The sequence below is a fragment of the Haliotis cracherodii genome, unplaced genomic scaffold, assembly GCF_022045235.1.
Source record: "Haliotis cracherodii isolate W230 unplaced genomic scaffold, xgHalCrac1.p SCAF_11, whole genome shotgun sequence".
In the NCBI taxonomy this organism is placed as follows: domain Eukaryota; kingdom Metazoa; phylum Mollusca; class Gastropoda; order Lepetellida; family Haliotidae; genus Haliotis; species Haliotis cracherodii.
In genome coordinates this window covers 44,312,372-44,334,405 of record NW_027266266.1, presented here as the reverse complement: position 1 = coordinate 44,334,405, position 22,034 = coordinate 44,312,372, and the positions used below count along the sequence as shown (strand labels likewise).

The 22,034-nt window shown below is 39.3% G+C and overlaps 1 protein-coding gene across 1 annotated transcript in view; it reads left to right on the top strand.

Moving 5' to 3' along the window:
- LOC139456535 (huntingtin-interacting protein 1-like) overlaps positions 1-22,034 on the top strand; it is a 90,237-nt gene that overhangs the window by 15,475 nt on the left and 52,728 nt on the right. Inside the window, exons 2-3 of the mRNA XM_071238304.1 lie at positions 10,811-10,874; positions 19,782-19,924. Of these exons, the coding sequence (XP_071094405.1) occupies positions 10,811-10,874; positions 19,782-19,924 (207 nt within the window). The remainder of the gene's footprint in view (positions 1-10,810; positions 10,875-19,781; positions 19,925-22,034) is intronic.

Here is a 22,034-nt window from a genome sequence, read left to right as displayed (position 1 = left end):
ATTATTTCGACATAAATAACAGCAGATATTCAGATTGATATATAATTAAGGCCATAAGTGATCTATTAAAAGTGAAAATGATGACCTGGATTGCCCAGAAATGGATGGATCTTTTGGACTTGCTTTGCATTCTCAGGCTGTTTTTTTTGCAAACCTTTGTAAATACTACTTGATACATGGGTAGGCAGATCGTGAAACATAATGGTAGGCATATCGTGAAACATATGGTTGTTGTTCCTCAAGTTGACTATTTACGGTAGTGCGGCTTGTGCACATGTAACATTGAACACCTACTGTGTCCCTGCATGTCCCTCGGTAGGTGGTCACTACTTATAAACTGTGCACTGACACCCCATGGCTTAAACTTGACCCCACCCTGGTTTCATCTCTGTTTTGTTCATAGTGGAACATTTGACAGGCTGATAGTTTAATCATCTTCATGATGGCTTCGTATTTGCTGTCGGTAAGTGAACATCGTCCAGTCTGCAACTTGAGCCACTTGTCTAAAGCCCGAATCTTGTAAACATTTGTTTGGTCAAGTATGCTCAGCTAAGATAGTCATACATAAATACTTAATTAAACCTACTGAATGTGATGCCAAGAGACCATTTCAGACTGTATACATGCATGGTATATATGTAAACTTATTTTGTGAAAATCATAAATGTGTGGGGTATAGTTTTAGAATTGTTCCTTCTTCTCTAAAGGAAATATTCAACTTTTGGTTGTACCAATAGTAGAAATATGTCAATGCATTGTTTCTGATTTGCTAAGTCATATTTCAATAACTAGCATTTTCTCTGAGTATGCTTCCGTAGACATTTACTGTTTGTCAAAATATCTAGTTCACTCAGTTTTCAAACAAACTTTTACATGAAATGATGACCAATAGTGTCTATCCCTGATGTCTCCACAACAGTGGCATAAACATTTGCCAAGCAGATTTTTATTTTTAAAAATTAAGTTTCAATGTTTCATGTTTATATTGGCTTTGCATGTTTTAGTTTGGGGTCAGTTTCCGTCCCAGTAAAACACCAGTACACTTCATATACTTAAGAGAGAATTGTTTGAGTTATGAACGTCTAAAAAAATCACAATTTGATAAATGCAAACACGGCTAATATTGATTTTATTTTGCCAGTCTGTGATAAAATATCAATACCAAAGCACAAAATATGAACTGAATCTGTACCTAACTGATTGCTTTGTAAATAGTATAAAAGTAAGTCCTGCACCATGATTGCGGAATATCTGTTATGTTTTTAATCAAAGCCAGTCTAGATGATAAAAATAGGCAGGTCTATTCGGCAAAATCGGCATTGGGATTGTTTTTTATTAGAACAACCGAGAAAATCGTATTGTGTGTTAAACGTTTTCATAAACTCTGAGTCTTTATCAATAGTGTTCACATGCCTTTGGGCTTTGGGTGTATTTTGCCAGTCTGTGTCAAGATATCAGACTCATAATATCAATACAGATGTAAATTGAATGATAAATACTGATAACATTGTGGGTAGTATAAACATGACAAACATGCTTGTCCATCAGTGCATCAGGGGACTGATATTATGCTTGTACAGTACTTTGTAATTGAACATGGCTGAACAATTGGGTGTTTGTGTGTGACTCACAGTTACTGTATAATGAATGTGGAGAATGTTTGAGTAATTACATGTACCAGACTGACCACGGCCTAAATTAGCTGTCTGAACACTTTGATGTAGCATCATCCTGTCACTGGCGAACCCTTGACCATGCTGACCCTGCACATACTTCTGTGTAATCATGGTACATTGCTTATATCCATTTGTGTTGGCACTGAGAAATGGTTGCATTTTTTTTAATGCTTTTTTTTCTTTTCTTTAGTTAACATTTGCAAAATTATAGGTTATATGTAAGGAAGAGAATTTACAGAGCTCAAGATAATCAATTAAGTTTTTACCCGAAGGTTTCTATTTCAATTGGTTTTTTACATTTTTCACTAGGTAATCAATAATTTTTCACTCGTCTATTCATCATTCTATTGTTTTTTGTGGTTTTTTTCCCTAAATGAGTAAGAGTTTTGAGATTTCTGAAAAAAAGAAATAATGTTTTAGATGTCTATATCGGTTCTAAATATAGGCTTGACTCGGGAAATAAGTTAGCTGATAAGTGTGTTACCGAAATTAGCCCTGTTGTACGCATGGTGAAAAAGCTTCATTGGGTATTTACGCATGCTGTTTTCAAACAATTGAGTTTTTCATTTAATGCATATGTTTCTGTACACAAGTTTATTGAAAGTAATTGGGTTTTGAATAGTTTTGGGGTGTATTTTACACAAATACGCAGCTTATCTGTAGCTCTTAATTTATAATAAATATTAAAGAAGTTGACATCCATAAATTCTCTTCCTTTGTGTATCACTTCTCAATGCCTTTCAAGGACTTGATTATTTATGTGTGATTGAAATTAAGCAGGCAAGTTGAGGGATCCTAATATTATAACCATCATGTTAAATGTTGAAGATTTAGGGGTCCCTAGGTTCTAAAATTAATAGGAAAAAGTGTCATAGCAAAAGACATTAAAATATGGTACTTGTTATTACCCTGCCTGGCACTCAGAATTAAGAGGCTAAAACAAGGACTGGTCGGCTTTGAGTCAGTATACTGTGTCTGAGTGGGTTCTCCATGTTAAACTGCAGCATGGTATCTCTGGCATTAGTCCAGAATACGTGTGTGCTGCTATGTAGAAGTGCAGTAATCTTGAATGTGATGTCAAACCCTAATTCACCTCAACCATAAGACAGCGTACCGTAAGGATCCAAGGACCCCTGTTAATTTCTAACACTGTATTACCATGATTAAAAGATTTGAAGCAAAGTGTAACTCAGCTGGAAAATATGTCAAACTGACAAATTCTGGAATATAAAGATCTCTTATTGAGAAAGGAATTTGTTGGGTTCATGTCAGTGAACATTTAGACAGCTGACACGAAGTTGCAAAAAAAGAAAAACACTGATTGTTCCTTTAATGGTTGATTCAACCCATGGCCTTCTAATCTTGACAGTCTTCTTAACAAACACTTTCAGCCTTGCAGCCACAATATGATTATTGTGCAGCTAAAGACATAATCCCTTTCTCAGATACACCAATATTAATCTAACACATCGAAGGGCCTCTGTGCTAATAATCAAGGGAATTTTCACAAGTCCAGTAATTGTTGAAGCGGATAATGTAGTTGATGTAGACATCCCAATCACGTTAATGTTATTTGAAGTCCATCGGTTTGTTTGCTCGACCAGTTGTGGTAATCCTCTTTGGAATCCTGTGAGCCTGGCTGTTGATGCATTGCTCGACTTTCTTCCCTTAGTGGAACGAACTGATGGACAGTGGCTTCAGGCTTCATTTTGTTAAATAAACTTTATCTTCTTGAATTTAAATCGTAGAGGTATGATTCTGTTAATGGGTTTAAGGTCACTTTGGAATGAGAATACTATCTCAAGTTTTATGGCAGTATTTTCAGTAGATTTTAGTTGTAACTTATGAACCAGTATAAGCTAATCTTACAAGACCAGAAGAACATGCCTTGAGGTCACAGGTGACTGTGAATGGAAAAGTATTTCTAATTGGTGAGGGGTTGTTACACTCAACTCAAATACAACTTGGGTCACATTTTGTTTCGTTTTATTGTTTACAGAATTGATTGAAGATAAAACATATTTGTGTGCTGAGTAATTTTCTTAATATTTGGCATGACGTTGTTTGAGGTTGTCAGTTTAATGGGAATAAATGCTAGCACAGTTTAAAATGTGGTATGTTGGTAGTTTTATACCAACATGTATATATGTTTACTTCTGAAAAGGCTTTGTCCTCTGCATCTAATGCTTGGATCAGTGTTATTTCAATATTAACAGTTGCTTTCATTATGTGTGATCTTGTAGTGTGTCTTTTTACTTTTCTGATCCATCAAAGATAGAGAGGTTAGACAAGAATAAGTAACAAGTATTTGTAGTTTACTTTTTGTCTTCTCGGCATGTAATGTGTTTCCAAATGAAACAAGCTTGAATTTGATTCTGTTAATAGTGGTGTATTTGTCCGGACTGTATTTCTAAAACTATTGGTATTCTTTCATGACACTTTGTACGCACAAACACCAGGTTGTCAATGGTGCCTTTTGCTATTTAGGGGTGTTTAGAATTTATATTTTTTCCGTTTCCTTGGCAACATGTTTGACTTTGACTCTGTTCATAGTGGTGTGTTTGTCCGGACCTTTACTCTAAAACAAATAGGTATTCTGTTATAAAAATACCAGGTTGTCAATTTAGGAATTTTGAGAATTTTTATTTTTTCCATTTCCATGGCAACAAGTTAGATTTTGACTGTGGTGGCGGAGCCCAGGGGGTAAAAGATTCACTCATCACACCAAGTCTGGGTTTGATTCCCCACATGAGTACACTGTGAGCCCATCGCCATGATATTACTGGAATAGATCTATAAATGGCGTAATACCATACTCGCTTACTCAGCAATAGAAATTGTCACTAGACCTATAGTCCTACGGCCAAACTTGTTTATTTGTTTGTTAACACCTCACTCAGCAATATTTCAGTGGTCTGTAAATAATCGAGTCTGGACCAGACCAGAGTCTGTATTGACATCATGAGTATCGATCCACGCAATTGGTATACGATGACATGCATCAAGCATGTCAGTGAGCCTGATCACCTGATCCCATTAGTCACTTCTTATGACAGGCAAGCATGGCTTCTATGGACAAGGTATCATAAGGACAAGTAGACATTTGCCATTTTTAAAGGTTTTTCTATATGTTGTCATTATACATGTGGAATGGTGGACGAAAAATGTTATTTTCTATCGGTGTTACTCTAAGAACTGGTCGCTTGACTGTTAGACTCCCTACAAGGCCTCAGTGATGTAGCTGGGGTATTGCTGTCAGTGGTTTTAACAATGATGAAATGAGTTCACTCACTGGTAAAGATACAGTTTTCAATATGGAAAAAGGAAGAAAGAATCTGATTAAGGAAGAAAGAATCTGATTTGGTTGTTATCTCTTTATTTCGTACAGGAAATGAGTTGAGTGAGTCGGGTGTAACACAGATTTGAACAGTATTCAAGTTATATCACGGCGTGTCAGCTAGTTGTGGAAGGCAAGTCTGAAGTGATGCAGGTCTCGGACGTTTACCACTTTGATGAAACCCATGAGCATGGGTATGGTGCTGGTTCTTGAGAATAAATTAGTTTGCAGATGAAGTGATCAATGTAACTAAGTTTTACAGGAAGGATGTCTGGTTTGTCTAGGCGGAATAGTTTGACACATGAGCGAACACTATGTATGAGGATAAGGCCAGGTTGTGACAGGCCAACTGTAACACTAGATGCAACCAGGTGGGCCAACAGGTCAATCTGGAACTATCTCTTCATGTTACGTACTTGTGGTCTATTCTGGAATGTAACTTGTAATAGACCCGGGGTCTTGTCGAGATCCGGGGTAGAAGCCCATGCTTGCCGTAAATAGCGACTATGCTTTCATAAGAGGCGACTAACGGGATTGGGTGGTCAGGCTCGGTGACTTGTTTGATGCATGTCATCGTATCCTCTGTGGTCTAGTTGTAGAGCGTCCACCCGGAGAGCAGAAGGTCCGGGGTTCGATCCTGGCTGCGTCATACTAAAAGACGTTAAAGATGGTACTTGTTGTTACCCTGTCTGGTGCTCAGCATTAAGGGGCTAAAACAACGACTGGACGGCTCAGAGTCAGTATATTATGTCTGAGTGGGGTATTCATGGTAAACTGCGGCATGGTATCTCAGTGGGCTAGCACTATAAATCGGCATCAGTCAGTGCAGTAATCTTGAAACGACGTTAAGCCCCATTTCACCTCGACTCACCTCACCAATTGTGTACATCAATGCTCATGATATCAATCACCTGATTGTCTGGTCCAGCCTCTATTATTTACAGACTGCCATCATGTAGCTGGTATGTTGCTGAGTGTGACATTAAAAAATAAACAAAATAAACAACAAACTTGTAATACCGACTCCGTGGTCTAATGGTAGAGCGTTCGCCTGGAGAGTGGAAGAACCCGGGGTTTCGATCCCCGGCCACGTCATACCAAAAGACGTTAAAAGATGGTGCTTGTTGTTACCCTGCCTTGCGCTCGGCAATAAGGGGCTAAAACAAGGACTGGTCGGCTCAGAGTCAGTATACTGTGTCTGAGTGGGGTATTCATGTTAAACTGCGGCATGGTATCTCAGTGAGCTAGCACTATAAATCGGCATCAGTCCGGACTAGTACAAGCAGCCACACAAACACACACGTGCATGCACGTCGCTATTTAAGTGCTATAATCTTGGACGCGACAAACCCAATTTCACCTCACCTCACCTCACAAACTTGTAATATGATATGAAAAAGTGTGGTGAAACAGTGAGGATGTTGCCAATCAGCTGACAAATGGCCACAATAAATAGTGCCTTCATGCTTCAAGCAACACACAACCCTGAAAATTTGCTCCCAAATCCCTATCTTCCCACCTTCATAAAACTGCGTCAGGTTTCTTGGAACAGATTTTTATTTATGGCCTGTGATCATCATTCAGCGTGACCATGGGGAAGGGTGAAATAATATTGTTGATGTTACATACCGGAATATAGCTGTAGGTGTGATAGCAGATGGGATGTGTGGTCTCCAGAAGTTACTGTATCTTCATTAGATGCATGCATGGCTATATTTATTGGGACAGTATCTATTTGTAGCATGGATCAATGTTGTAACTCTAACGAACAAGCTACACTTCCTTGTTAGAAGTAGGAAGTATGTCAGCCGATGCTTGCGGGCCTATGGTTTAGGTATAATGTGTTGGCCTCATAGCTAGGTTTATTTCTAGGGAGCCACCTGGCTCCTGCTATTAGATCTGTGGTTGGCCAAGGCAATATTTTTGGAGCCCATATTATTTTACAGAGGTGTGAATTAATTATGAGATAAAGATGATAAAACAATGTAAATATCTTCAGAGCCATGTTCCAGTCATGACAGTAAAGTAAAACAATAACCTTGTTGAAACATATTTGTAGTCATCCAAGTCTTTTAATTGAGCAACAGTCTGATAAAACATGGGTGGTAAGCGCACAATTTGGTCCCTTTGGATCCGTATTATCCCGAAATAGAGGGCTGGCATGGCTAATTATTGTTAGGCAGATTAACTGGTTAGGTTAATTAGAGTTGAGTTCTTACTTGGGAAACAGTGATTTGATACATTCCATGGATAAGGGGTCTTTGATGGAAGAAAACTAGGATGATAACCACAGACAAGGATGGGATGCAGTGGAGAAAACTTGTTTGATGGAAAACCTGATCCCTATGCTATCAGGAACCAGTTCTTCCTAGACTATTGCGCTTTTTTAACACTGTACTTGTTGTACTTGATGGCTTGACTGAATCAGGTGGCCACAGTGTCTGTGTTGTGTGGTGCATTCCAGGACTATCTGTACTTGGCAGTGTGCTTGCATGATGGTCATCAGATCAACCAATGAATTATTTATAAGCTGCTGTAATAATGTGGGTGTCATATTGCCTACTAGAGACTATGTTATGTAACGAGAAGTCACTCCAATCTGTTGATTCTGTAAGTAGATCAATAAGCCCCGAAGGTTCAAGTTGATCCAACTTCTGTAATCAATATATACAAGTGATTTTTCTGACATAGTTCTCATAGTTTTTGCACTTTTATCAACTCGTGTTGATATATTTGATATCAAAAGACACTAGGGTGAGATTATCTAATGTATGTCCAGACAGATGTTGATCTATTTTCAAGTGATCAGCAAGGGTAAATTGTGATTTTAATTTAACATTTACATTTACATGATTTACAATATTTGTCATGCACCAAGTACACAGTGTCATTTTCATAAAAACAGTTTAGAATGTTCATTATCAATCAGTTATTTTAGAGCCATTTCATACATGCTTGCCATAGAAGGCGGCTATGCTTGTCATAAGAGGCGAGTAACGGGATCAGGTGGTCAGGCTCGCTGACTGGGTTGATGCATGTTATCGTATCCCAATTGCGTGGATTAATGATCATGATGTCAATCACTGGATTGTCTTATCCAAACTTGATTACTTACAGACGGCTGACCGCCGTCATATAGCTGGAATATTGCAAACTGCAGCGTTAAACAACCAAAAAACAAAACAAATTCTTGTTGCTCATTACATAAACATGACCAGTTGCTCATGATTTGACAAGAGCTTAATGTTCCACTGTCCAGCTGATGGTATAGACCCATGTTTCAGTCAGTGTGACTGGCAGGACAAGCTGCTGGTAACACTGAAACAATTGCTCCTTGAGTTTGGATCGGGTGAGTGTTTTAGAATGTGAAATTCCAGGGCCGCATTGTACAGGAGTGGGGTATTACTCACGAAATACCAGACTCCCTGTGTCACTTGCTTCATTGAGGAGCAGGGGGCTGACCCACATGTTAAACACACCACTCTGTCATTGCCATGGACCAACAAGGAAGACAGCTGGTCGGTGTTTCACAACTGCTACTCTAGATAATGCTCTCGATGTGCTAAGAGGACATATTTTATGAGTGAGTGAGTTTTACGCTGCTTTTAGTAGCAGGGGACACCAGAAATGGGCTTTACACATTGTACTCCTGTGGGGAATTGAACTCAGAATGACAAACAAACATTTTAACCACAAGGCTATCTCACCGCTTAATATTGACAGTAGTGGGTGACCTCGCCTAGATGAACACTACCAAGCTGACAGTATGTCATGTGATTACGCTGTCAATCGAGCGGACATCTACAGAAATACTAAAGGGACAACTGACGACATCAATTCAGGCTATGAATGATGCGGGCTTTGAGGCCAGACAGATCATTTATGTCAAAATAAAGCGTCCATTCGAAGCTGCAACAGAGAATGCTCGACTTACCAAAAGAAATCACTGAGCTCCACACTGTCGTGTATTGCTTCGGGAAATCCAACCGTGCCGCCTCATGCGGTAATCCCCGTCATCAGCAGCCGTAGTATGACTCAAAAACACACCAAAAGTTCACAGAACGTTAATATCAATCCATTTTCAGCATCAGCCGGGTCTGGATTTCTTTCCAACGCTAACTTTTTCTGAGAACTCATTTCAAGTGAATGACATTTCTGTAGCCGCCATTTTCTAACGTTTGTAAAACCAAGGGATGCCACTCCAAATGGAATGTTAGGGACGGATGACGTCACGACTCTCCACGTTGATATAGTTTGCTATATGTATCTGTCAATATACGGATTGAAGTTGTATTTGTTGACGTTCATCAGCTGATGAAGACAGTGCCTCACGTGAGCAAATTTACCATGAAGCACTTTGCGCATTTAGCGTCATATAGCTGGAATATTGCTGAGTGCGACGTGAAACAACAAAGTTGAACAAACAAACAAAAAACTCAACATGCTCAAGGAGAAGGAATGCATACATAATCAGAAATAAATGCAAACATTAGCTACTTGTAGAGTTTAGTTATTAATGTCGTTAAGCAATAAATCATGTAACTAACCATGGATCTGTGTTATCCTGTGGGTATCCAGATCCTACTCAGGACCCACCCGACCCCAGTATCTGAGTCCAGGGCCCACTTGCACAAAGCAATCTTAGCGCTAAGATGATCTTAACTCCCATACTTTAACATAGGTTTACAATTGTCTTAGCACTAAGATCCTTTTGTGCAAGTGGGCCCTGTACTAAAAAAACAGAAATATTACAATCTATGACTTAATGACAACCTAGGATTTCAGTGAGATTGATGACTCATTTTCAGACAGCCCGTGTTGAATCTAGTTTGATTTTGTTTCTGGTACTCTTTTTAATTTTGTGGATGTTCAGTCTTCTCTCCTGTGTTCTGCTGTTGAAAACCAACAGCTGTCTTACAACTGAACTAGATTGCTGTGACTGGAGAAGTAATTGATCCTTCTAATGTCACACTGTTTATTTTATTTCATGAGCCAAAGACAAAACACTGATTTTAAAGGAACCATATTTACATTCTCCCACATATATTATAAGTACTTTGAGTTTGTGTGACGTGGAGGACAATAATGTAATACAGATTATTGCTGAACTTGATCACTCAGGAAGTTATATTTTCACAAATAAACATTACCCGAAGAATAATGCTTGACTACAGTATTTTATTCATTAGAATTAAGCTGTGTAATGCCCACCCCCCACACAATTTTATGAGAATGACAACCAACCAGCATTTTGTAGAAATATAGTCTGTTGTCAATTGTGCTTGAAAACCATCAGTACATGCTATGGAAGAATTAGCATCTAAAATATTTAACCTGTATCGCGTGCAGTGTTTAAATTATGGGTGACAACATCCTTGTCATAGAGCTAATGTTAAAAGTTACAGATTTAGCATTTGTTTAAGGGGCCAATTACTATAGGAAATGACTTCAAGTACACTTAAGGACCCCCCTAAAGTTAGAATACTGATGTATACTGAACATGTATGCTGAACGGATAAATTTATTTACCCTTTACATATTTTATATCTTATTTATTTGTTGTTCAACGATATATGAAAACATCCATTCTGAAAAGAGCTGAAGAAAATGAGAATGTGGTTCATAAAATGTGTAATCTGGATCTTTGTGTTGATAACATGGTGATTTGTTGCTCATACTATCAACCACTGGATTGCCTGGTCCAGACTGGATTATTTTCAGACATTTTGTGTATTACTTTCCAGATATTTTCATTTTGGTTAAATGTGGCATTTAATCCGTGCATTTTATTTTCCAGGCTGTGGCAATCAACAAGGCTATCAACAGTCAAGAAACACCTGTCAAAGAAAAGCATGTTCGAAGTATCCTTCTGAGTTCTGTTGTTTGTCAACCAGAAGTTTCTCAGTAACCAGCAGGTACAGGTTTATAGAAGAATCCAACTTGGTCATAGATCTTGTGCTTGTGTACTTGAAGAATGTGCATGGAAGAAGTTTGTTTGTCGCAGATTGTAGGGATAGATCCCATTGGTCATATCTAAGTAGTCCCCTGGTCATTTCGAAATAGCAGCTTATGTAATTAGATTTGAGGAGAAAGCAACTTACCCAGCTATATTTTCACTAGTCTCACTGGCTGTGTCAATCACTGAATTTATCTATGTTATAATTACCAATTTTATTCTCAATCCCAAATTTAAGAAATGTGGTATTTGATGACAATATTATATTCATTATTTATAAATATATAATATTTGACAGAAGAAACTGCAGTTTAAGGGTTCTACTGTACAATAGTTTTTTTCTGCATCCTCTTCTCCAGATGGACAGGATGTGTAAGTTTGAGGTTTTCCAGAGGGAATCATGACAGATGAGAAGACATACACCGTATTTGACGTAATAAGCGCCCCTCTCTAATAACCACCCATGGCGAGATTTGCTAATATATTGGCTAGTGAACAATCCCAATTAGCACCCCTTCTGACCCCTATTCGCGTATAATACGCACCGCTTACTTCCCCTATTCGTGTATAATACGCACCGCTTCCTTCCCCTATTCGTGTATAATACGCACCGCTTCCTTCCCCTATTCGCGTATAATACGTACTCATGTGTTGTATGCACCCTTTGTTATTGGCAATTAAATTCTGGAAAAATATATGTCATGCATAAACATTTCAGGCCGTCAGCATAAACCACTAAATTTATCTTTCAACACTGTTTTTTTTTCACCAAAATAATATTCTAATGAGAGCCCCCTATTTCTAATTTTGAGAGCGCCCTTAGCGCTTATTACGTCGAATACGGTAATACGGAAAGAAAATACCACTGAACGTTTCCTCTAACTTATTGTTTGTCTTTTCAAATTTGTGGGTGTAATTTTTATTGGATATCAGTGACCTGAAAGTCCAAATGCTCAATAACCATAACGACACCTTGCAGTTTTGAAAATGTATATTTATGTTTTATGGCCTTGAATATATGCAATTCAGACACTCGTAGCCTGAGTCTAGTAACCGAACATTCTATCAAGAACATTCAGCTGGTTCTAGTCCTGGTTCTAGTCCATATATTACAATCTGCAATGTTAGCCACTAGCCGGAAGCCCAGGTCTAGTAAAATGTTGCTCCATTCTAGTAAACTCTTTTAGAATCCCAGTTGTGATCACTGCTTGTACTGGACACCATGTGGTGAAGGCAGCCATTTAATGTTAAACTGCAGTGGCTGATGTCCCTCTGGACACATCTATCTCCATTAGCCGTGTCCACCAACATGGTGGTCAGTGTCTGCACTGGACACACATGTTCACACACAGCAGCTTGGACAGTGTGAGACCACAGCCGATTAATCTCTTAATTTGTTTTGATAGAATTACTTGGACTGAGCATGACATGTGGAGGCTTCACAGGCTCTTGGTGTGATATTCTATACTTGGTTGGGATAAGTGACCCATCCATTAGGAGGAAATGCCATCAGAATTGATTCTCTTAATGAAATTGATGTGATTGACCAGTCCATCAGAGATCTTGTCTCATCATCATGTTGAAAAATGAATGAAATAAATATGTGTTGAAATATGATTTTATGATATCAGTTCAGGAAGAAAAAATCAGAGGATTTTTTAAATGAAAAAAACCTTTACTGCTGTGTTGGTTTGTTGTGGATTTGTATTTGTGTTTGTTGGTTTTAGGAGTCTTCTCACTGCTGCGGCCCCAAACAAATCCATTTAAAATCAAAACAAGTCATGATAATTGCAATATGAAAATTGTAGCGAAAGATTTATGCAGTTCATGATGTTCATACAACAATAATATAATCATGTTGTTTGTTTGTTGTTGAACGCTGCACTAGCAATATTCCACTTATTTGATGGTGGACTATAAATAGTAAAGTCTGGACCAGACAATCTAGTGATTGAGATCATGAGCATACAATGACATGCATCAACCAAGTCAGCGATTCTGACTATCTGATCCAGTTAGTCACCTCTTACGACAAGCATTGTATGAGTTGCCTCTTATAACAAGCATGGGTTGCTGAAGACCAATTCTAACCTAGATATTCATGGGGCCAGGTAAATATATGAGGTCTATATTGATTCTGGGATTCCAGGGTAGAATAGATCCCTAGTATACATTGCTGGTATAATGAGGATCAGATGGTGCGATGTCCTGATGGTCTGGCTTGGTTCAGTCAACCATGTGTTCAATGCCTGTCCCACACTTGATTATTTACAGGGCGACAGCATGTAGCATAAAGCCGCATGCATCAGTCAATTCCTGTATTTCAATTAAACACAGATGTTATAAGACCTGTGAAGATCCAGGGTAGAATAGGCCTTCAGCAACCCAAGCTTGCTGTATAGGACAACTGTGCTTGTCGTAAGAGGTGATGAACGGGATTGGGTGGTCTGGCATGCTGACTTGGTTGATGCATGTCATCATATCCCAATTGCATGGATCAATGCTCATGATGTCAATCACTATAATGTCTGGTCCAGATTCAATTATTTAGAGACCACCGTCATATATGACTGGAATATTGCTGAATGCGGCGTTAAACAACAAACAAACAAACAAAACAAATGTTATAAAAAAAGGCTATTATAGCAACAGAATTGCTATTTCATTACCGGGGTATCAGGATAATGATTTTTTAGTTTCTTTGCCCCTGTAACAGTGTTGGGATTCCGGATTAGAATTTAAGGACTCCAGCAACCTTTGTTTGTCAAACAAGGTGACGACATGGCTCAAACAGTCAGGCCTAGCGATTTGTCAGATTGGGTGTCACTGTACCCCAATGATTTAAGAATAGGTCCCGGGCAGAGCAACCTTATAGCTTCTTGTATGGGACAACTATATGGTTCGAGCAGTCAGGCCCAGTGATTTGGCAGATTAGGTGTCATTGTATCCAATGATTTAAGAATAGGTCCCGGGCAGAGCAACCTTATAGCTTGTTGTATGGGGCAACTATATGGTTCGAGCAGTCAGGCCCAGCGATTTGGCAGATTAGGTGTCATTGTATCCAATGATTTAAGAATAGGTCCCGGGCAGAGCAACCTTATAGCTTGTTGTATGGGGCAACTATATGGTTCGAGCAGTCAGGCCCAGCGATTTGGCAGATTAGGTGTCATTGTATCCAATGATTTAAGAATAGGTCCCGGGCAGAGCAACCTTATAGCTTGTTGTATGGGGCAACTATATGGTTCGAGCAGTCAGGCCCAGCGATTTGGCAGATTAGGTGTCATTGTATCCATTGATTTAAGAATAGGTCCCGGGCAGAGCAACCTTATAGCTTGTTGTATGGGGCAACTATATGGTTCGAGCAGTCAGGCCCAGCGATTTGGCAGATTAGGTGTCATTGTATCCAATGATTTAAGAATAGGTCCCGGGCAGAGCAACCTTATAGCTTGTTGTATGGGGCAACTATATGGTTCGAGCAGTCAGGCCCAGCGATTTGGCAGATTGGGTCTCATTGTACCCTGACGACATATTGTGATGCTCATAGCATCACTCACTGATTTGTGTGGTCCAGACAGGTCCAGACTCCATTATTTACAGGATTGCATCATATTGCCATATTGTTCAGAGTTCATAGTTAAACAAAAAAACAACAAACATAATTTGATTTTGATGAGATTTCTAATCACAGTCAGCTGGATGTGATGATGTTGAATCCTTAAAATCAGAACGATTGAAAAGACAACTACTGTAATTCCAGACAAACTTGTGTTTCCAAGACATCAGGAATGTATCACTGCCTGCAAAACACAAGTGATGACATGGTAGACATAACATTGCTGATAACCAGATGGAAACAAAGGATCAATATTTTATAGAGTAAGTTTAACCATTATCATCTTGGCACAAGTTTGTGGTTAGGCATTGGTTCCTTCACTCATGATACCAGTAATTTGTGGTGAGTCATAGAATAAACTTGTCAATACTGGCTAAAATTGTACCTTGACCGCGTTGATACTGACTGATTAGTAAATGGTCGCTTTGTCCTAGGGAAAAGTCACAGACAATTTGGTAAATAGAGATTCCTGGTTGTTGTCATGAGTGTCAGAGATCCGAAAAGCTTCTCAGCTTTGTGTACAGTCTGTCTGGAAAGTTCGGAAAAATCAACTTGTCTCGTTGCTTCAGAACCGCCCCCATTATCTGGTCAAGTAGATGGAGAGTCTGCCTGGAGAGCGGAAGGTTGGTAGTTTAATCCCCTGCTGCATTGTTGAAAGATGGTACTTGTTGTTACCCTGCCTGGCACTTGGCATTATGGGACTAAAACAAGGACTGGTCGACTCGTAGTCGATGAACTGCATCTGAGTGGGGTATCCATGTTAAACTTCGGCATGGTAACTATGTAGGCTAGCAGTACAGACTAGTACATGTGTATGCACACATGCATAATCTTGAACCCTACGTTTAACCATGTTTCGTCTGACCTTCAGTGGGCTAGCACTATTAAATCGTCATTAGTCCAGACAAGTACAAGCAGCCACTCACATACACGTGCAATAATCTTGAACACAATGTAAAACCCAATTTTACGTCACCTTCACCTCACCTAAAAGTTCGTCAGAATTTGCTTATTGGAGCTGGTGCAGCGATAGGAACTACCAGTTTTAGTTCACTAGTCCTTATGATGATAACATATCTTAAATATTTCAAATATCTACTAGTCCTTATGATATCTTAACTATTGAGCAGTTTGGCAAGGACTGTAGGACCAGTGCCAATTTCAGTCACTTTGGCGGTTAACACGTGGAACACAGTAATTGCTTATTATATTACTGCATAATAGCACCTATTACTTGAACATTACTATTAGATATAGCTGCCTTTGACAGAAAAGGAAATTTGCTGATGTTGTTACTGTTATGAACAACAGCGACACCCACAAGATGATCATGAATTATTGATTCCTGAAGACAGTACTGTACAGAATTGATGACATCAGTTGTGGGATATCAGACATCAGTGTATGAAAGGAAATCTGAAGAACCACGGATGACTGAGTTTCTCTTGTACACGCCATGCAACAAACTATAAATTGTCCCCACGATAACTAGGCTGGAGTTATTTTCATAACAGATATGAATTATATTTTTTCACATGTACTTTGAAAATCATCCGTATTGGTTCCTTTGAACACAACGAAGAAGCATTAGTTTAACATGCAGGGCTTATTTCTAGATGTGAGATATTGGCGTCAGTACCAAGGTCTCAATCTGACAATAATTCTGGGATTTCACCAATATGAAAGTAATGTTGCCAATAATAATGACAGCACCTATGATTATTGACACTTTTTGACAAAGGAAGGGTATCAATTTCTGGGAGGTTGATATCCAGGAAGGAAACAATCACCATTTGGAGATTTTATGTCTTTGCTCTTAGATTGGAACTCTCAGTAGTATCAACAGTGACACCAGTTTTCACGATTCGACTGCCATGGGCATGTAGTGAAATTTTTATATGAAAGCTAGTCATGGAATTAACTCAGTTATTTTAATACCAATTTAATATGACTACATCTAAGTTTAATCTGCCAGGTAATTTTTTTTCTCAAAATCTTGGTGGGTTACATAGAATTTTTCACATGCTTGGAATCTTTTCAATAATGTTTTCATATTTTTTTCTGGAAAGACCAGACCACTTTTTGTCTTGTTTTACAAATTATTTAGGAAAACACAGGCTGAGGGAGGCCAAAAGTTAGATTACTAAACGTGCTAAATAGGTCAGTGCCCTGATCCACAAATTGTTCTTGGACTGCTACAAATGTCAAATATCAATATGGTAAGATCAGTTTGTGGATAGAAGACTGCCTTGTGCATGTTGTGTTTAATCACAAATGACAAACTACATTTTTTAACAGAAGTTTTTCGAATGAGGATCTCCCCAAACTATGGTGGTGTTAGATATTACAGGTCCGGGCATTCTTGGGTTCTACTTCTACAGTATTTGAATCTGTGGATTGTAATAAATGCCAGTCACTTTCAACATTGATGTTATGGCCGAGGCCCCATTCCACAAAGTGATGTTAGTGCTCTGATTGTCCTAGGCCTGTTAAAGTATGCGAGTCTGGATTGGCAGCCAGGAATTTTGACTTTCTTGCTGAATTTTATGTCGCTTTAAACAGCTGATTTATTATGATGGTGAATCTAAGAACTTAAGTATGGATATGTATTTGATTGAATTCCTCCTGATTGTTTATTCTTGTAACTGGAGAGTCCCCTGACATGTCTATCGCCACGGAAACATAGTGACCTCGTGGTTTCCTGTTTGCCTTCCACCCCCAGTTTCAATGATTATCCAATCTGGTCTATTCTGAGACACTTCATTACGACCTTATAAGCTGTATTGGAGCCCCAGTAATAAACTTATCAACCTGTCTGTGCAGAATGGTCTTGTGAGATGTCTACATTCCCTGTGTGTGTAGTCTGTCGTCTGGTTGCAAGATGACATACTGTCATGACTAATATGGTTACAAGTTTTATATGGGATTCTCAAATCATAGGTCTGTGTATTGGTAAAAACAGTGTCTTGCAGTAATTACTAAATTGTTGCAATATATTGGGAGCTAATGTGTTTGACAGTGTTTGACACCGATTACACATGCAGATTCCACTTTTCTACATAATAATGTAATTCTTTCTCAGAATGGTCAGTCACAGCCATTTTGTTACCATGGATAACAGTGTAAGGAAATAACACTTCCACATTTCCGCTGTTTTGTTAATCTATGTGTAGGGAAACATCATTTGTGATACAAATAGTAAGAAAACTTGAAAAACACAGTAAAAATGTAATATGTATCATTTGATGATATCGTTTAATCCTATCAAAACATTGCAGATAGCCTTGTAACAATTTGCCAAATTTCATTTGCATCAAGATACAGGATACGAGAGTTGTATCCTGGGGTCATGTATAATGCAAAATGAGACATAAAAGGAGCATGTTATTTGGTAGGAACAAAAAGTCAGATTGTTTTTGAACAAGTAGCTAGATTTATTGTTAGTTCCTTTGATATATTTAGAGTAAGTGAGTTTACGAAGTAGCCAGTGTGTTTTTTCTGTTTTGTTTCTAATCTTGGCAATGATGACCCCTTTGGCCAATGCAAGGTAACCTTGGTGTTCAGCAACGTGTGCTTGTAAGAGTTGGCTTAATGGATCAGGTGGTACTCATTGACTTAGTTGATTGAGTGTCAATATCCTACCCAGTAGGCATGGGATAGAGCTCATAACATCAATCACTGGTTTGTCTGGTCCAGGTCATCTTGATATGGCTGATTGTTGCTGATTGCCGTGTTAAAGAACTAGCAAATAATTAGTGGTGATGTGTGTAACTGCATCAGATTTTGGAACAACAACCAGAGCTCCATGTTAGCTATGTATTTGCGTAAAATAAGCAAAATAAATCACCATTGCATACCGTATATGACCATAGATAAGCTGAATTTTGAGGACCCCCAAAAAGATTCTGTAGAAAGAGTCTGCTTATGTATGGGTTACACTTTCATCAAACTGTTCTTCTGGTAGTAAGAGTGGTTGGGTAGCCTAGTGGTTAAAGCATTCACTCGTCTCGCCGAAGACCCGGGTTCGACTCCTGACATGGGTACAATGTCCCCCCACCCTGATATTGTTAGATTATTGCTAAAAGGGGCGTAAAACCATACTCACTCACTTCTGGTAGTAAATTTAAGTTGCTTGTGCACACTATGCATTTAAAACATCATGATATGATTCTAGTAGATCCATTGCTATGAGGATGGGTATTCAAAGTAATTGCATGTAAATTGGAAAATTGTCGGTTTACATTAGTTTGGTCAATTGTCAAATCTGTCTGCAGTCTGTATTGATGTTATTGACTGGCTGTCGTTCCATGTTTCTCCGATTGGTCCACGCTGCACCAATATGGTCACATGATATGATCAGTCACCACTTGTTACTACCTCATTGCCAATTAAAGCTGATTTTAATAGCAAATGGGAAAATAATGATTTGGGCGAAGAACCCGAGATGGTGTTGAGTCTGGTGAAAGTCTGTTGATTTGATGGCAGTTAGACCCTGAGGGGATGGTATGGCCAGGAACTGATCAACACCGGAGGAGGATATAATCAGGGATGATAAGTAGAGGAGACGAAGACTTCATTGTCAATATTGCTGCTGCATTACCTGATGTCAGAGTCTTGGTTCATAGGAGTCATAATGACATACGCCCAGACAACTACAAGTGCATGCACGCACACACATGCATAATCTTGAACGTGTGTTTAACCATGTTTCATCTCACCTTCATGACATCATAAGGTTCTATACCATAATGTCAAGGAAGAATGTTGGGCTTTTGAGGATATGTTGTGAGAACACCCCCATACGGTTGGGGATTGAGTATGTACAGAATCAGACCAGCACTCTCCTGCTGACAATGCCCATTTCATGTTACAAGATCAGGGGTTTTCTGTGGTGTCATTAGCAGGGTGTACCTATCTTGTACTGGAACAGGTTATGTTTCAGTACACTGGGGGGGTATGTGTAACATCCATTACAGGAGTTCTGTACAAGAACAATCATCTTTAAACTCCAAGGAAATGACACATAATAGATCGTTTACTGAGTTGCAAAGATTTCTTTCATTTTATATGTTTGTTTGGAAATTATGGCCATCTGGTGTCAGAAATCATTTGATATCTCCATTAAATGCATGGAAGATAAATATGTGATCATACATACTTTTTTTGTCTACTGTGAATAATCCCCTTAACTTGTACAAGACACAATCCTTGGTACCTTCCAAGACAATGGCGGAGGGATGTTCTGGACCGTTGCCACCAAGCTGCCTGTCCAGGGCAACCCCATCGTGTGCTGGAAGTTTCTCCACGTTCTCCACAAGATACTTCGAGATGGACACCCTAATGTAAGTATTTCTCCACACATATATAAGTGCCACTTAGTCATAAACACCCCACTGTCAGCATACTTTGACATGGACTCCTATTGTAGGTACCACTCAGACATGGCCATCCTATTGTAGGTACCACTCAGACATGGCCATCCTATTGTAGGTACCACTCAGACATTGTCATCCTATTGTAGGTACCACTCAGACATGGTCATCCTATTGTAGGTACCACTCAGACATGGTCATCCTATTGTAGGTACCACTCAGACATGGTCATCCTATTGTAGGTACCACTCAGACATGGCCATCCTATTGTAGGTACCACTCAGACATGGTCATCCTATTGTAGGTACCACTCAGACATGGCCATCCTATTGTAGGTACCACTCAGACATGGTCATCCTATTGTAGGTACCACCCAGACATGGCCATCCTATTGTAGGTACCACTCAGACATTGCCATCCTATTGTAGGTACCACTCAGACATGACCATCCTATTATAGGTACCATTCAGACATGACCATCCTATTGTAGGTACCACTCATACATTGCCATCCTATTGTAGGTACCACTTAGGTTTGGACATCCTAATAACAAATATATGACCACCAAAAGGAGGACAGCAGAAAGTATTGCTGGGCCTCATATAGTTCAAGCACCTTCTGGTTCGCTATCCAGTCAGGGTCAAGCTCTTCTCATTGACAAGTAACGAAAGGCTGGGCTCTCCACTTTAAGCTTCAGACAGGGGTCATCTCAAAGGACATGTCTAGATCCAGAGGACCTGAAAAACAATTACTGTGTATGTCTGTTACCTGCAAATTCTGTTCTTTCACCAGTCACTAGTCAATCCATTGGGATTCCGGGTAAACATATGGGCTCCCAGCAACCTATGCTTGCTGAAAGAGGAGACTTAATGCATCAGGTTGTCATGTTTGGTGACTTTGTTAACCTTAAGCCTGCTGAATTGTTTTCACACTTCTTAGCCCTGTTGCGTCCCTTGCCAGAAACCTATGAAATGGGTTCGAATCCCGGTTCGCCCCAATTATGTTTCTAGGTTTGTCAGCACCATACCCATGCTCATGGGTTTCACCGAAGTGGTAAACGTCTGAGACCTGCATCACTTCGGGCTTTCCTCCCACATTAAGCTGACACGCCGCGATATAACTGGTAAGAATTGGTCCCCCAGAACTCTATTGATTGTCGTAAGAGGAGACTAAATTGGATCATGTGGTCAAGTTTGTTTGCTCTTAATATCAACCACTAGTTTGTCTGGCCAAGACTCAAGTATTTGCAGGGTGCCATGATGTATCTGGAATAATCATTGTTGTGTAAAACAACAGGCAATTACAATGTGTGTCCCAGCTGATGGTGTGTCACGGTACCTTGACAACATGGATGGTTGCTCATGCTATCAACCACTGGATTGTGACAATTTGCAGGCCACCTTGAACATTGTTGACATCATCATTAGCATCTTTGACTGTATGAAAACAATGTTAATCTGATCCTGATTCATCTTTTGACACAGCCCCATGAGTAAGTAACGGCTTGTGACACAGCTGATATAGGATTATGGAAGTAAACAAAGTGCAGGTGTTATGCCTTAGTACTGGCAGGGTATATGGGCTATAATGACCTGGAGCCAGCTCTTGAGTCTCTCACTGTGATATGCTGCAAAATTGATAATACAGCCTGATGCTCTATTCACTCTCACAACTCCAAAGGTTTACATATAATCAATACATTGCAGGAGCAAAGTGTCCTAGATTTATTAATATATGTAGTGTGTCATACTGATTGTATGTAACAAGTGTTAGAAGTTGTTGTATTTTCTGAGTGTGAGCATGGGAAATTCATGAATTCTGATCAGAGTTTTTTAAATATCTCGTTGGTATCGATAATTGATAAAATAGGTGGAGAGAAGATGCAGTTCTTCTGAGGAGAGCACTGTGTGGACGTGTTCACAATATCAACTGTGACATCATCTGTGACATTATTGACATCATCTTCTTTGACATCACAGTGTCAACACTGCTTGCTTCCCTTTGCTGTGTCAGGATCTGCTTGTAGTTGGTTCCAAGTTTCATCCCACTTACGATCTTAGGGCCGTCATCCCCCGTTCCC